This window comes from Numenius arquata, chromosome 6 (genome assembly GCF_964106895.1).
Source record: "Numenius arquata chromosome 6, bNumArq3.hap1.1, whole genome shotgun sequence".
NCBI lineage: Eukaryota > Metazoa > Chordata > Aves > Charadriiformes > Scolopacidae > Numenius > Numenius arquata.
This window is the reverse complement of record NC_133581.1, coordinates 63,359,797-63,374,659: the sequence shown is the minus strand read 5'-3', so window position 1 is coordinate 63,374,659 and position 14,863 is coordinate 63,359,797. Positions and strand designations below refer to the sequence as shown.

Here is a 14,863-nt window from a genome sequence, read left to right as displayed (position 1 = left end):
ACTGTAATAGAAAAACATTAACAGTGGAAAATTATCTTATCTACAAAAGAAGCAATGAATAAATCCTCAATAATTTTATTGGTTATATTTGGGCTTATGAAGGGTCCAGATCACATGGGTAGTGGACAAAAGTGTAAAGAAAAAAATAGGTAAAAAGCAAGGTTGAGATTCCTAATGCAGAATAGAACTCCTCACCAAAATACCCTCTTCTTTCCACCAAAACAGATTCTAAGAATGTTCTTCTATACCAACTGAAAAGGGGAGGCACTCAGTACATCACAGGATGGAAATAAGAGTTTTAAAAGCTGACACTTTTAGGCTCCTATGAGTGAATAAGAGACTGAATTCCAAAGCTGAAGCCTTTGATGCATTAATTTAAGAAATTATCAAAATTAGCCAATCAATAATTCATGATGGTTTTGCAAACCTTCCAGGCATGCAAAGCTGTACAGTCTGCTGGAATGAATGTAAATTAGGACCATGAGCATAATTCTGCCACTGACTCACTGTAGCCTTGAGGAAGTCACTCTGTCCTTCTGTATGTAATAATGACAATGTATAGCTCATTTGGGTGTGAGCAGGTTCATTAGTTAATGCTTGATATTGCTGTAAAGTGCAGAATGTTTTGTGAGTGTTTGGTATTGTTATTAAAAAAAGAAATAAACAGGAAACATCAGTCAGGTAATGTCATCACTGAGGCATTAGATCCCTCAATGACATGGACAAGAGGCAGTGGCTCGAATAACAGCATTCTTTATGGACAGAAACATGCAAAACCTGGGCTTTTCCACAGCTCTGACACACTGCCCGCATGACATCTGCCACTGCATCTCCCAGTATAATTCTTCCTCAAGCACATGGAGCATTATCTCTTTAAAACACCGATCCATTACGGATTTTTATAGGATAATGAAGCTGATCACCAATCTCCTGATTACCTTTCCTCTGAGCGGAATGCTTTCAAGATCTGGAGTCTGAGGGAACTCCCTGGCTATTCTCATGGACTTCTAACATGTGGCACGGCACCATCTTGTATTATTATGCGGCTGCCCTGCTGCCTTCCCAGTGAAGGCTGTAAAACAGAAAGGCTTGTTCAGTCCTGCCAGCGGGGTAAGCCAAAACCCACTTTCAGGATCCCTCTCTGGGGTCCTGCGTATGCAGCTGCTGATCTAACTGTTGCCAACTGGGCTTCCCAGGGAAGCCCTTGGGGCTGCCGCATCCCTCTCTGGGGCAGGGCCTCTCCGGGCCTGGCCCTGTGCCCCAGGGCCACTCCCTGCCTCTTCCTGTGCGAGCAATCAAAGGTCTTTCTTACTGCGCGCTGGAGTTTTCTCCTTTAGAGTGCCGATTTTTGCCTACTGTACAAGGGCTCAGTGGCAGCCTGAGAGTGGCCCGAAGCCAGGAAACTGGGTGCTGGCGAGGGCCTGGAAATGAGAGATTCACTGGGAAACACCATTTCACTCCCAAGAAAACTGCCGTGCCTTGCCAGAGGCCCCGAAAAACCCGATCAGTTTGGTGTAGCTCTCACAACCTGGCTGCCAATACAGCACTAAACGCAATTTCCCTGTGCCCTGTCCCGCCGCGACGCCCACACCCCGCCTCGCCTCACAGCCCGCCAGCTTTCCCACACCCAAGATGGCTCCGCCATAGCTTCACTCGCTATACAGTGCCCAATCCCAGCATGGCGGCACGCTTCCCACCAACTGGCACTTGCCTTGCCCTTTCTCAAAATGGCAACCGCTAACTTCAACTGGGGGCAGGGCGGTTGCCCGTAAGGGCTGAAAGCCTTTCCCTTTAGCAAAATGGCGGCCAGGGGCGCTCCCGCCCCGCCCTCTCCAGGTGATTGCCAGGTTGCGCGGTCACGTGACGCGCGGAGCCGGGCAGTGGCGAGTTGCTGTAGGGACGGGACGGCGCGGCCGGGACGCTGTCGGCAGCGCGGAGCGGAGCGGCTTGGGATGGGGTGCGCTCCTCTGCTGTGGGGCTGGCTCCTGCTTATCTGCAGCTGGGGCCTGGGACCCCCCGGGGTCGGTGCCGCTGCGCTCTCGGCGGCCACCTACGTGCTGGACGATGTCGACGGGCTGGGCAGGGAGTTCGACGGGATCGGGGCTATCAGCGGCGGCGGGGTGAGCGGCGCCGGCCCGCGGGGGGGCTCCTCCGGAGCTGTGGTGCCCTCCTTGGGACAGCGGTGGCAACGGACGCTTCGCGGTGGGGCATTCCATCAGTGGGCGTGTTTGGTGGCTTCAGTGCTGGCCGGCGGGGCCCGGGCCTGGGTCTCTGAGGGGAGCCGTGAGAGCTGGGGGCGTCTCTGAGGGGAGCCGTGAGGGCTGGGGGTCTCTGAGGGGAGCCGTGAGGGCTGGGGGTCTCTGAGGAGAGCCGTGAGGGCTGAGGGGAGCCGTGAGGGCTGGGGGCGTCTGTGAGGGGAGCCGTGAGGGCTGGGCGGGGAGAGTTCTATGGGGAGCTATGAGGACAGAGGGAGGTGAGGGAGCTGTGGGGGCAGTGGTCCGGACTGGGAGGAGAGGTGGAGCCGGGCCCTGGTTTGTGCCTGTCCCCTGATCAGGGGGGCTCAGGGGCTCTTTCTCATCAGGCTGCTTGGGGTGCCAAGAGCCGGCCACATCCTCGGTGCTGTTGGGGAAGAGCTAAGCCAGGGTGGATTTTTTTCTGTGGTGGGTCTTCCTAGCTGGTTGTCTCTATGCGTTTTAAAATGTTGGATGAGCCAATAGCCAGTTGTACGCTTTCCAGTGGTCCAGTGAGCAGAGCCATGAGTTTCTGCGAGTTCTTGCCTGCTCTTGGACCTGCTGAGGAGTTGCTTTGCTTGCCCTCCTACCTGGGTGCCCTGTGAGCTCCCATTGCCTTTGGTATACAGTGAGCCAAAGTGGGGGATTCGAGTAGAGCGGGAGAAATGGTGCTGGGAAGGAGCTGTGTTTTGCTTACGATAAGTTTGTGAGTTCTCTTTGTTTCTCTATTCTCTGTACTCTGCTGTAAATTGCAGGTAATCGGAGTACTAGGCAATTGCAATCTATGCAACCAGAAAGGCAAAACTGAAGGGTTATAAAAGAGGTTTTACAGGTGCTTAGCTAAGTTGCTGGTGCTATAATTATTTTTGTAGGTTTATTAGCTATGTGAAAGTCCTAGACTGATGAACTGGGATGTACTTACGTATTTTAAAGTTAGTTTTTCATATTATTATGTTTTCTTTCCATTTTAGGCCACATCTAGACTCCTGGTGAACTACCAAGAACCCTATCGCTCCCAGATTTTAGATTATCTGTTCAAGGTAAAGTTGGTTTCAATGCTGCGATAATGTCTAATTTCATGGAAAATTTCTTATTGTGTAATGTTGGAACTGCTATAGTATATTCAGTACTGCTTGAGTAGTATCCCATCTTGTGAAACATCTACTTTAATGTTGATTTTTATCAGAACCTTAAATTTTAGCTGTTGTTTTTGACAACCAGCATGTTTTTCAGGAGCCTATTTCTTCAAATTATTATGAAAATTCCTTTTATGTTTTCACAATACATTTTAAAAATATGTTTTCAACATATTTTGGCATCCATGTGGGTGTAAAGAGGATTAAATTGTTTTTGTGGCTAAAATGAGGGGTTTAGCTCTTCCTAGCAATTGCAGGAAGTGGATCTTTGAGGCAGTTTTGATTTTTTTTTTTTTTTTTGGAGTACAGATAGATTCACATAACATGAAAATGACTGTGCAGATGGCATCATCTACTTCAAACGAATCTCAAGTATAAGTGCAGTTACTCTAGAAAGGTGTGTGAATGTTACTGGTTTGTAAGATGCTTTAGTTAGCAAGTGTAACCTGTGGAGTTACCCAATTTAATATATGGTAAGATTATTGCACTGGACAGTAATAACTTGTTTTGCTTTTGGCACTGTAAATTACTCTGCTGGAAGAGGATGTCATGTCACTTTCAAGCAGTGTAATCCAGATGGCCGGAGGGGAATAATTTACTGTGTAGTTTAAAGAATTGGTTGTAAAGGGCAGAGTAAGGCATAAGGGGGATCAAAACCTATGTTTTTTGGAGACTGAAGCTGTGTGTTACAAATAAGAGTTTTCTGAAGGAATCAACAGGCATGTGGTAAAAGAAAATCTAGCTGAGAGATCATGATCTTCAAAGAATTTTTGACATGTTCTTTCACCAAAACATCCTAAGCTGTCATGAGATACCTGGGAGGGGTATACCTTGCCTCATCCTCCTTGTCTTTTAATGTCATTCAGCTTTCATGATGGGGATGGGACAGCAAATGCGTTAGAAGTTTAAAATCAGAAGTGTCAGGAAGAAAAATATTTGCTTCTTATTTAAAAACAAATAAAAAAAAGGCCCAAACTTGTAGGCCAAGCAAATTATTGTCTATGCAGCATATTTTTTTAATCAAACTGCATTTTCACATCTTAAAACTTTTTTTTGAATGCCAAAATTATACTTGGGTAATGCCATGGAGGAGGCCAGCTCATTAGTGGTCATTAAAATAATGATTAGTTGTAAATTCTGGCTTGAGCAACTCTAAAGCCACTAATGGCTGGAAGAACATACTAGGAGTAGGATCACCTGTATGAGCTTGAATTTTATGTTCTGCTCTACCAGTCAGATGCTGGGGGAAGAGGATAGTGGACTATGTGGCCATTTGTTTTCCAGTATGATGGTTGTTTTACTTTTGCCTGTCTGTTGTTAGCAGGTTATTTCTGACCCATATATATGCTCTTTCACATAAGCAGTTTAACCCTTTACATAATACATTTTTTACAGAAATATTAATTTCAATAATTTGATTTCAAAAGAAAATGAACTTGACATCTAATAGCATTAAAAATACTGTATTCCTCATGTAGCCATTGTCCTACTTTAAGAGCGCTTCAGTATTTTCTTGAGCATAACCATTTTAAAATTTGTACAGTTGGAGAGAAGTGTCATTAATGGTGCAAGAGTCAGTGAAACTGACTAAAGCTAAATGTACTATTTGTTTTGCTCGATTTCCTTTTGAAGCAGAATTTTGTTATAATCTCTCACTGCATCTATAATGGATGTTTAAAAAAAGTATTGAATTTTTAGCACCCTCAAAATTGTACACTTATTTATTGCATTCTTCTTGTTAACAGCAGGATTCTGTTTGTTTTTCTGTTTCTCTTTTTCTAGCCAAATTTTGGTGCTTCTTTACATATCCTCAAAGTAGAGATTGGAGGTGATGGTCAGTCAACAGGTATGGATTTTGCGTGAGCAGGGCTTAACTTCTTGTTGCAGTGATGCTGTAAGCAACATGTCCTGCATGTGTCACTTAGCTGAGGCGTGGAGATGCATTCTGTAGTTGCAGAAAAACATAAACAATGAATACTAACTCGTAGAAGAGAAATTTGCACTAACATTCTAGAGACAATTCTCACTATCATATGGTTAATAGCTTGCATCCTAGAGCAAATGAGTTCTTCTTCCCTCCTTGCCTCTTCCCCTCAAGATTTAGGAAGCTCCAGTAGCTTTCTGAATTGCAGAGCATTTCTCAAAGACCAGTTTTGTAACAAACTGTGAAACTTGTGTAGGACTAGGTAGTTTATATCTTAGAAGCATGAAAATAAATGCAAAGACAGATGGCGAGAAGCAGTTTTATGAACTGGTACATTTCACTGGAGTGTCTGACAGTAGGCACTATGGTTTTTTTTTGCCTGGGCACAATTGCATATGAAAATGTCTTGCTGTAATTTGCCTAGCCTACTATATTTTCATGTAGGAGAAACTGTAACTGCTTGTGATTGGAAGCTGAGAAGCAGTAACTAAACTACAGTTTATGTCTTCCCCTCACTCCCCAAAGTAACTCTTGGCCACTTCAAAAATAGACTTAAAGCAGATTCAATAAATAGAAAATATAGCATCTGTCTTTGTGGCATTTTATATATTTTTTTAAATGTCTGTGTGATACTGTTTTTCATTCTGTGGTTTACTTCCCTTAAGAAAAATTAACACGGTGAAAAGTACTATACTGGGTTTAAGTGCTCGGTATTTGGTCGATAAATTGTTGGTTAGAGGAGAATGGAGTCATCTTCATGTGTGCAAAGACCTTCTCTTCAAAAACTCTTGCTTCTGGCTAAGGAGAATGTTAAATACTTGATGGATGGCTTTCTAGATTTTAGAAGGAGAACAAATAAGATGCATGTGTCTTAACACACTAGACTGCAGTTCTTATCTTGACCTCAGAGGTGTGATAAGGAGTCTGTTTGCAGTGTGATCAAAAAAAGTCTTAAGTTTGGTCTATAATTGTTGTTCTATGTCTCTGACAAGTAGAACTTCCAAATGGTTAGGTGTTAGTAAGGTAGCAAAGATCACTCCTATTTGCTGTAATGAAATGTGCTGTTTCAGCAGGCTCGATTAAAAAAAAAAAAAAAAAAAGTGTCTCATCAAAAGAGATCTCTGAAACAATTAGACATATAGTTTAGCATGAGTAATTGTGCAATTGTGTGCACAAGTTATTAATTTATTTTTTATGTGTAATGACTTCCCATGCAGCACTGATTCTTTCATGCTTTTCCAGTTTGTTTAGCTTTGCCTGAGGGAATTCAGCCTTCAGTTCCAAAAACTTCCTGCAGTCACAGAACACTATGGAAATTATAAACTGGATCTTTTACTATAAAAAAAATTTAAAAAAATCTCTTTCCTGTCATTGTAGTTCTTTCTCTTCTCTCCTTGGACTTGCCTTGTACAAAAGAAACAAACTATAAGAAATTACAACCTTCTTTTCTTTGCCTTTTGGTTTATATATAACCCACTTCTACAAAAGTTGGGTTTTTTTTTTTTTTCCCCTCCTGATCTTAATGCTGTAACTTTCCTAATGGTTGTTGGGATGAAAATAATCATGAATATAGATTTAATATTATGATAGCTGGGGATAGAAAATGTCCAATCATATTCTGATGTTAAAAGCAGGCATAGTCCCTTAAGACTGTTAAGTTTATGCTAAGAATGAAGGGTGGCAAGTCTTGCGTATTCCCTCCAACTGGTCATTTTGCTTTGAAATACATACCAAAGAACGTGTGAACCATGTTGGAGATATGTGCTTGCATAATATGGCAGTGAGCAATACAGAAGACTTACAACGTGTAACAGCGTATGACACAGAAGATAATTGTGAGCTACCTGTCTCTTTCCTTCCTAGATGGCACTGAACCCTCCCATATGCACTATGAAAATGATGAGAACTACTTCCGGGGCTATGAATGGTGGCTGATGAAAGAAGCTAAAAAGAGGAATCCAAAAATTAAACTGATTGGTAAATTGCTTCAAGCTTCAGGACTTAAATGCTTTTTTCCCCCCATAGCTAAATTACATATCTGACCTTAGCATATTAATTTTAATGGGCAGATGATTTTTGATTTTTGCAGTAGACCAAGTAGAATCTGTAGTATTAGGTAAACTTGCCTTGATGCTTTACTTAAACTTACCGTGTTTTACTTTGTTACAGTAGCATAACATTCTTATGTTGTGCTAGTGCACCGAGTAGCATAGGATCATTTGCTTGTATCAAGTAACATTAATGCTTGGATTGTATCACAGCAATATACATAAATGATTTATCATCAGAGGTGAATTTATGAATAATCAAGTAAAAAAATTGGGAGGGATAAAGTCAATTTACAGTAAATCTTCTATGTGCTAAATTCAGTTATATGTTCTTATTGCAAACCAGTCACCCCCTCCACACTGTAGTGGTTCTTGTCTGCCGATTTGTGTTATGTATATAGCTCAGTTGTAAGAGGACTTCCCTGTCTCCCTGTTTTGATCATGGGTTGTGTGTGTGCTGTGACAGTACAAAGGTGGAACTTGAAATTTTAATTGAAACACTTTATAAAATGTATTTCACATGAGCCAAGGTAAGAAATCTATCAATTAAAAAGTATCTAAAGCCCCCTCCTCCAGGGATCAGGCTTTGCCACATCCAGCCACAAGGCATGACTTGGTGCAGGATTTGCTAGTCAGGTTCTGTTAGACAAGCACTGTGACAAGCAGTAAACTTACTCTCTATGACTAATTGTGATTATTAATAACCTCTGTCTTCCCTCGGATCAAGCTTTCAACAAAGGAAGGCGGGTTTGTCTTTGAATTAGCCTGTTTTGTCTTACACAAAGTCAGTTGAAAACTTAGAAGGATCTGGTTAGGTTAATTTGTTGTTCTTATTTACTACAAGATCCAGTAAACAGCTGAGACTGGGAAATGCTTTTTCATGATCCTAATCTTTCTTCCTATATTATGATCAGATCATCACTTCTGAAATTCATATTCAGGAGGTTAACAATTTTTGGTTTCTGGTATTGATCCCTTGTCTGTAACTTCATAAACTTTTGTCCTAAAATCTTTATAATTTTAAACCTATTAGAGCTAATACCACAGAATAGTAAGATTGCATGTAGTCAGTTGTTCTCTAGTCATTAAAGTTTCAATCTTAAAAAAAAAAAAAAAGTGCAACTATTAATATGTTTGATCATGGTTTCTGTTAGAGCATGCTAGTTAAATAAGTTATGTTTCAATGTCTTCACTGGAACTATTTGAATTCGAAGTGTGTATTATTTTGGGTAGAACAAATTACAGCTTCCTGTTGAAGTTTACGTAGTAATATAGACCAACCGCTTATCTTACTCATTTGGTTTTTTTCTCTTTTTCCAGGATTACCTTGGACATTTCCAGGATGGATAGGGAGGGGTGAAAACTGGCCCTATGACTATCCAGATGTCACTGCTTACTATGTTGTTTCTTGGATATTAGGAGCTAAACAGTATCATGATTTGGACATTGATTATATCGGGGTCAGTAAAGCAAAATTTCCTGTATATTTTGTCATTGTTCATTTGTAAAATCTTGGTCTTGTCTCTCTGATTACTGGAAGAGGGGGATGGGAAGTGAAATTGTTTTGTACTTGCAGTTTTGGCATTTTCTGTTGCAAGGGGAAAGGCAGAAGTTATGTTAGTTTACAGTTGTTCTGCAGTAACGTCCACTAAAGCAGAATCAGTGCAAAATGATGCTAGTCTCCTGTCTTCCCAATTCTAGAACAAAGTCCTAGAGTACTAGAGAATTTGAGAATTCTGAAATCTGTTTGAGTCTTGGGCTTGTCATTTTCTGCCTTGCTTGTTCTGCTTGGATTTCAGCAGTTACCAGTTAACAAAAAGCATTAGTTAAGACAGAGTTTGTGAAAGTCAGCTAAGTTGGCATAAAATAAGGTCACTGTTTTGCAGAAGGGCAGTCCTCTCCAACTTCTTCCATTTTTACCTGCATTATTTATAGCAGATAAAGGTGCATGTGTTACAGTACATTGTAACTTCTGTATTGTGTTACAGTGCAATATATGGAAGTAGTGAACAAATGTCTGAGAAAAATGTCATAATTTGGAGATGAGAGAGAAGCAGACAATCAAGAAAAACACTTCTCAAGTTTATTATTTGACCAAGATTCAACTTTTTATTTTTTCTTCTGATTAAGAAAATGTTTGGTTAGGATTCCTCTAATATCAGTCCTATACTTACTGAAACACTTATTTTGGACTTCTAAGTGTTTTGATATAAGACAGTTGTTCAACAGCAGAAAAGCTGAAAATCACTTCAGCAGTCCAGAGCAAAGCTTCTAAAACTATGGTTCCCATCCTTCAAAGGAAGTCTGACCTTTCTGCTGTGCTGTGGGAAGGTGTATCTAATATATATCTCCTCTGGAATGCATCCCCCTCAATGTTGCTGACTTCTTTCAGCTGTGTCAGTCTTGCATTTTGGGTAACACAGTGATGCTTCAGCAATTCAATTGTGGGGACAGGGAGAACAACTGCTGTTAATTTTTCTCCTTGCTGTACTATTGGAGTAGAAGGTAAATTCTGCACTTTACATATTTGAGTAATGTCTGGCTTCTGTGTTGCTACTTCACAGTGATTGACCTTCTGAATTTTGTATTTCTAAGAAAAGGGAATTTCTGCTTCTTCAGGAAATGTGGTGACATTGCAGATTGTCTGATTTCTTTCTGGGTATGATCTGAAATACAGGAAAGCAATGAGGTCTGTGAAGGCTCAGAAACTGTCAAAATGATTTTGATGCTGTTCTGATTCTACATTGTTAGTCTTTACTGCACTTTTGGTTGATAGCGTGTGTTATGTATCATTATTTCCTTTATGATGAAACGAGCCTTTCAGTAAGTAACTTTTTGCTTGGCTCGTTTCTGAAGTCACATGTTAGCACTTGTGGAAAGATCTAGAAATATCAAAATCAAATGGACACATCCCACCTGCAAGAAACTGTCTGCTTGTACATGGTCGGGTACTCTACACCTGCAGGGGGATACTTTCATCTTTACTGGTGACTGCAAGTCACAGCATTCATGTTGTGGTTACTAAAAAAAGAAAAGAATAAGGTTTCTGACAATGCATTTTTATTGGCCAGGGTATTAGGTAGGAAGGAAGACCAGCATTCCTGCTTTTGAATTTTGAGCTGTGTTTAGCTTAAACGCTCTTTCCATAAAAGATGGAAAATCCAGAGCAACAGAAATGAGATAATTTTGTGTCTGTCTCCTTAAACTGTGCTGAATGTCTCTTATGTTCAAGTGTGGATTTAGTCCATACTTAGGAATTACGCTTACTCTAAGTGTAATTGAATGACTCCCTGAAACTCTAGGCAACTGTAACTTCTTCTAGCTCTCCTATGTCTGTGCATGGCAGCAGTGCACTTTCATTAGGACCACACCTTGAAGCCACAATGTGTTTCTCAATAATTTCTTAACAAACTGTAGACCCATTAGTAAAAATGGGTAACACTGCTACCATTGTAGAGCTCAAGTGGCTCTGGAGTTCTTTTCAGCAAGAAGGCAATCAGTAGACCTTAGAGATAGATAAACAAGTAGTTATTTTGAACTTTCATACAGAATTTTCCCCTGAAGAGCTGATAACAAGACCAATCAACAAAAGGTGGTAACAACCAGAGCACTTTCCTCTAGCAAACTTAAACAATGGAGTTCATTAATGGATTGTATAATCTTACATATACATAAATAAAATATTTCATTATGTGTTGACGTATCCCGATTTTTCTAAATGGATTTTTGCTTTTCCTTTATAGATATGGAACGAAAGGGCATTTAGTAGCAAATATATTAAGGTATGTATTTCTTCTTATTTCTCCGATTTGAAATGTTTGTTATCATATGTAAACAACTAACTCTTCTGAATTTGTCTTGAAAAACGATCTTAATCTTGCAACTACTTCACTTAACTGAGCTCTGTTTCTTGTAGTTGCAGGCATGGAATGCTAACAGGATCAGATCCCTAGATCTTTTTTTGTGTGTGTCTGTTATTTTGAACTTTAAGTGTGTCTGTGTATGCTAAATGTGTAGGATCTCTACGTGTTAACGGAAGCTCCAGTTGATGCTACTGAAATCATACAAGTTCGTCATTGAATGAATGTACTGGCTTGGATATAGTTATAAGTCCAAGATCTAGAATTACTTAAAATTCCATAGCAAACTTCCAATGGATATAATACACTTAAATTATTACTATAAAACTCCAGGTGCTTATTTTATGGAAAACATAATAAAGGGTCTGTGGTTTTAGTTGTGTAAAACTCAGTACTTCCTGTTCTAAAAGAATTGAAAGAACACAGTATTTCCCATAACCAACCTTCAGATATCTCTAATATCTCACACTGCTGTTTGCCCTTGCTGCCCCCCTGCCCTTCTTTGAAAACTCACTTCTGTTTGTTTTGTTGAAGTGGAATCTTAAGTATAAGCTTCTGCTTTGTTCATTTCCTTGTTGCTGCTTGGATGGTAATAAGCATTACCTCTAGCAACACCTAATAGCATTGCCTCTTCTTAAAAGCAAATAAGAGTGAAACTGAGTGTGTAGAAAAACTGCTGATCCTTATTTTTTCAGAACTCAGCAGGGATTTGATCTCATCTGCTTAAAATTAGTCAATTAGTGGCTGTTAGAAAAGTTTCGGTTCTTACAGTTTGTTTACACTGGATGACATTAGTCACATCACTTGTCCTTGGCAACTTCTCTAGTTACTTTTTCAATGATTAATTTTAGTAGAATGATAACAGGAAATGGCATCCAACACTTAAACTAGACATTGCAGTAAGAGCAAAAAAGTATCTTTCACGAGGCTGGCATATATAAAATTCTGCCTACTCCCGAAAACTGAGAATGCTCTCCTGTAAAATGTTACTTTTAAAAATTATATTTCCTAGAAGGTAGAATTAGATGAATGCCCTTATGGCAGTTTCCTATGATTTGTGCAGTGCTTTGCCTGAAGGAGAAAGCTGGCAGAAAGCTCTATGCTGGTTGCATTCCTTGTACAAAGAAAGAGGAGTACCTTATATCCAGCTTTATGGGTTTCTTGTTAACAAATACGTTAATCAGTCATGTATTTTAAATTGATTTACTGGGTCCACTGCCACCACAGTAACTTAGTTTCCAAATCATAGCACATCTGTTTATAAGTTCTGTTATGTATACATCAGTCCACAACTAATTTTGTTAAAGATATTTTCTAGTCTCTCTTTTGTAGGCTGCTAAGCCATTAGTTCCTTTTGGACACAGAGGTTTGGCACTGGAGTTTTTGAGCAACTTACAAGATCCCTTCTGGAGAAAACACAAATACACTGAAGTGTGACACAGCAGGATATCTTGGCATCTGTAATCAAGGTGTCTTGTTTCTTTGGGCATATTAAGTAACAAAACTCAGGTGAATGTGTAGATGCTTCAGATTTTGCTAGTGAAGCAACTTAAATCCCTGTCTAAACTTGTTCAGTGGGTGTGCTTAGAATCCTCTTAAAATTTCTCGTCCCTACGTGTGTTCAACACAAACCATAGCCTAACTTTTTTTAAAGCTAGGAAAAAAGTTCATAAGGTGCTGTCTCTATTACAAAAACCCCTCAGGAAGCAGAATTTTTCTGTTGTGTTTAGCCTCAGGTCATGTGGGTTCCAGGCTTTTCTTTTCCAAAAAGAATAGTTGTTCGCTAATCGGGTATAGGCTAAGGAGAAATCACTAAGGTTACTAGTAGTCTCCTAAAGGATAATCCTAATCATGGGTAAGATATGCTGGTAGGGTACAAGGGAGAGATGTATGTGTGTTTGTGGACTTCAAGTAGGAATCTCTCGTTGTTCTGTATGTGTCTTATAGAAGCAATACTAACCAGAACTGAAAACACTTGTCTGCAGAATGGAGTGAAACAATGCAAGTAAGATGGAGGATAAATAGTGAGAATTTTTTTGAGCTGCAAGTATTATTTCTTCCCTGACTAGATGTTATCTTGCTTGGAATGCCTATGGGACTGAACCCTGTGTAAAAAGAATCATCAGAGAGAGAAGGCATTGTTCTAAATTAAATGCTCATTTTATTTCCCCACATCACTGATTGGCTCTTCTTTTAAAACCTGGTTTTCTGGCTTTCTGTACATCTTGTAAGAAATAGAAATGTTCTGTTTTTCTCAGTCCTATGTCATGTCACCTGGGAGGCTTTCTCATCTGTTTGTCTTGCCTTCCTAAGGTGGAGAGAATGAATGTGGAGAACAAGCTGTGGAGTGTAGATGTGGCATTCTGCTTTTTAGCTTTTTAAGTGCTGTTGAATTGGGACTAAGCTTTTGGCTTCTAGAGCTAACCGTTTAGTTTAAAATTTGATCTTAAAATCACTCAAATATTTGCTGAAAAGCGTCAGCCTTCCCTCCGCTCTACGTAAATTGATACAAGGCATTTCATTAATCACCCATTTTACTGTTCTCTTTCACTCTGCAGTCGTGCATAGCATTTATTCTCTAATCAGAACAATAGTTCTATTTGCGGTCTGCCATTTCAAAAAAGGTCTATTTACTGAAGTGTGCTGTTGCACACCAAACATTTTCTGTAATGTCTGACAAATACATGACATAGATAAGCTCTTACTTATCTTGCTAAATTTTTACTTGCATGAAGTTACTTTAGTTACTTCATCCGCTAAGGCACTAGTTATGTTTCTTATTAAGTAGAAAAAATGAAAAAAAAGAAATTATGGTTCTGTTTCTTACAAATTTTTATTCAAGAAGATCCTATTCTTCCAATTAGATTTTTAAATACTTTCATCTTAAAATAACCCTATAATTTAAGGATTATCTGTATATAAACATGAATACTGTGTTGGGAACTACTACTATGGAGGGAACTACTCCGTATATGTTATTATGGAGTGCATTTTGAGTGTCTACAGTTCTATGTCCTTGGGACTTATCTTTCAGCATGGAAGTTCTGCACCCTTTCTAGTCATTTTCTTCTTCTGAACTCTATGTTTAGGCAGTTTTCCTGAATGCCTAGCTAGCAAGAAAGCTTTAAATTGCAAAGACCTTACTGTAAGTATTTCTGCCATTATGAATTTTCCTTCTGGTAAACTTCATACTTCAAAGGATTCAAGCAGCTGAACAGAACTTCATTGATACTTTTCTTCTTAATAAGTTTTATGTCCTTTAGATCTAGATCCTTTAGATCAGTGTCACCAACACTTGGACTTGGCTTTGTGTCCTTATTTGTCTACATGTCAAAATATAAATGCTCCCTATTCTCCTTCACAATGCTGGAGGGCTATTACAAGAAATTATTTAAGGATTCATACCTACTGATCTTCAAATGGTTGGAAAAAATCTTTCTCATACATGCATGCATACAGCACATAGTACCTCATTCCTTTATATCCAAGATTGAAAAAAGGATTTTAGGCTGTGTGTGGACTGACATCCTTTTTCAGATGCAACTGTATGTGGAAGCTGCTGAAAATACCTTTTACATATTTTTCTTTTTTTTTTTTTTTTAAATTGAGTGTTCAGATAAAGCATGCTTGTACAATATCATCCCTGTATCAGCCTGGTTCATTC

At 39.6% G+C, this 14,863-nt stretch overlaps 1 protein-coding gene across 3 annotated transcripts in view; it reads left to right on the top strand.

Annotated features, from left to right (window-relative positions):
- Positions 1 to 1,885: 1,885 nt before the first annotated feature.
- GALC (galactosylceramidase) overlaps positions 1,886 to 14,863 on the top strand; it is a 38,823-nt gene continuing 25,845 nt past the window's right edge. The window contains exons 1-6 of one of the 3 annotated variants that reach the window (XM_074148653.1): positions 1,886 to 2,120; positions 3,203 to 3,271; positions 5,150 to 5,213; positions 7,155 to 7,268; positions 8,660 to 8,799; positions 11,083 to 11,121. In XM_074148653.1, the coding sequence (XP_074004754.1) occupies positions 1,953 to 2,120; positions 3,203 to 3,271; positions 5,150 to 5,213; positions 7,155 to 7,268; positions 8,660 to 8,799; positions 11,083 to 11,121 (594 nt within the window). In that variant the 5' untranslated portion in view covers positions 1,886 to 1,952. The remainder of the gene's footprint in view (positions 2,121 to 3,202; positions 3,272 to 5,149; positions 5,214 to 7,154; positions 7,269 to 8,659; positions 8,800 to 11,082; positions 11,122 to 14,863) is intronic. The other 2 variants (XM_074148654.1, XM_074148655.1) reach the window with 2 other exon arrangements.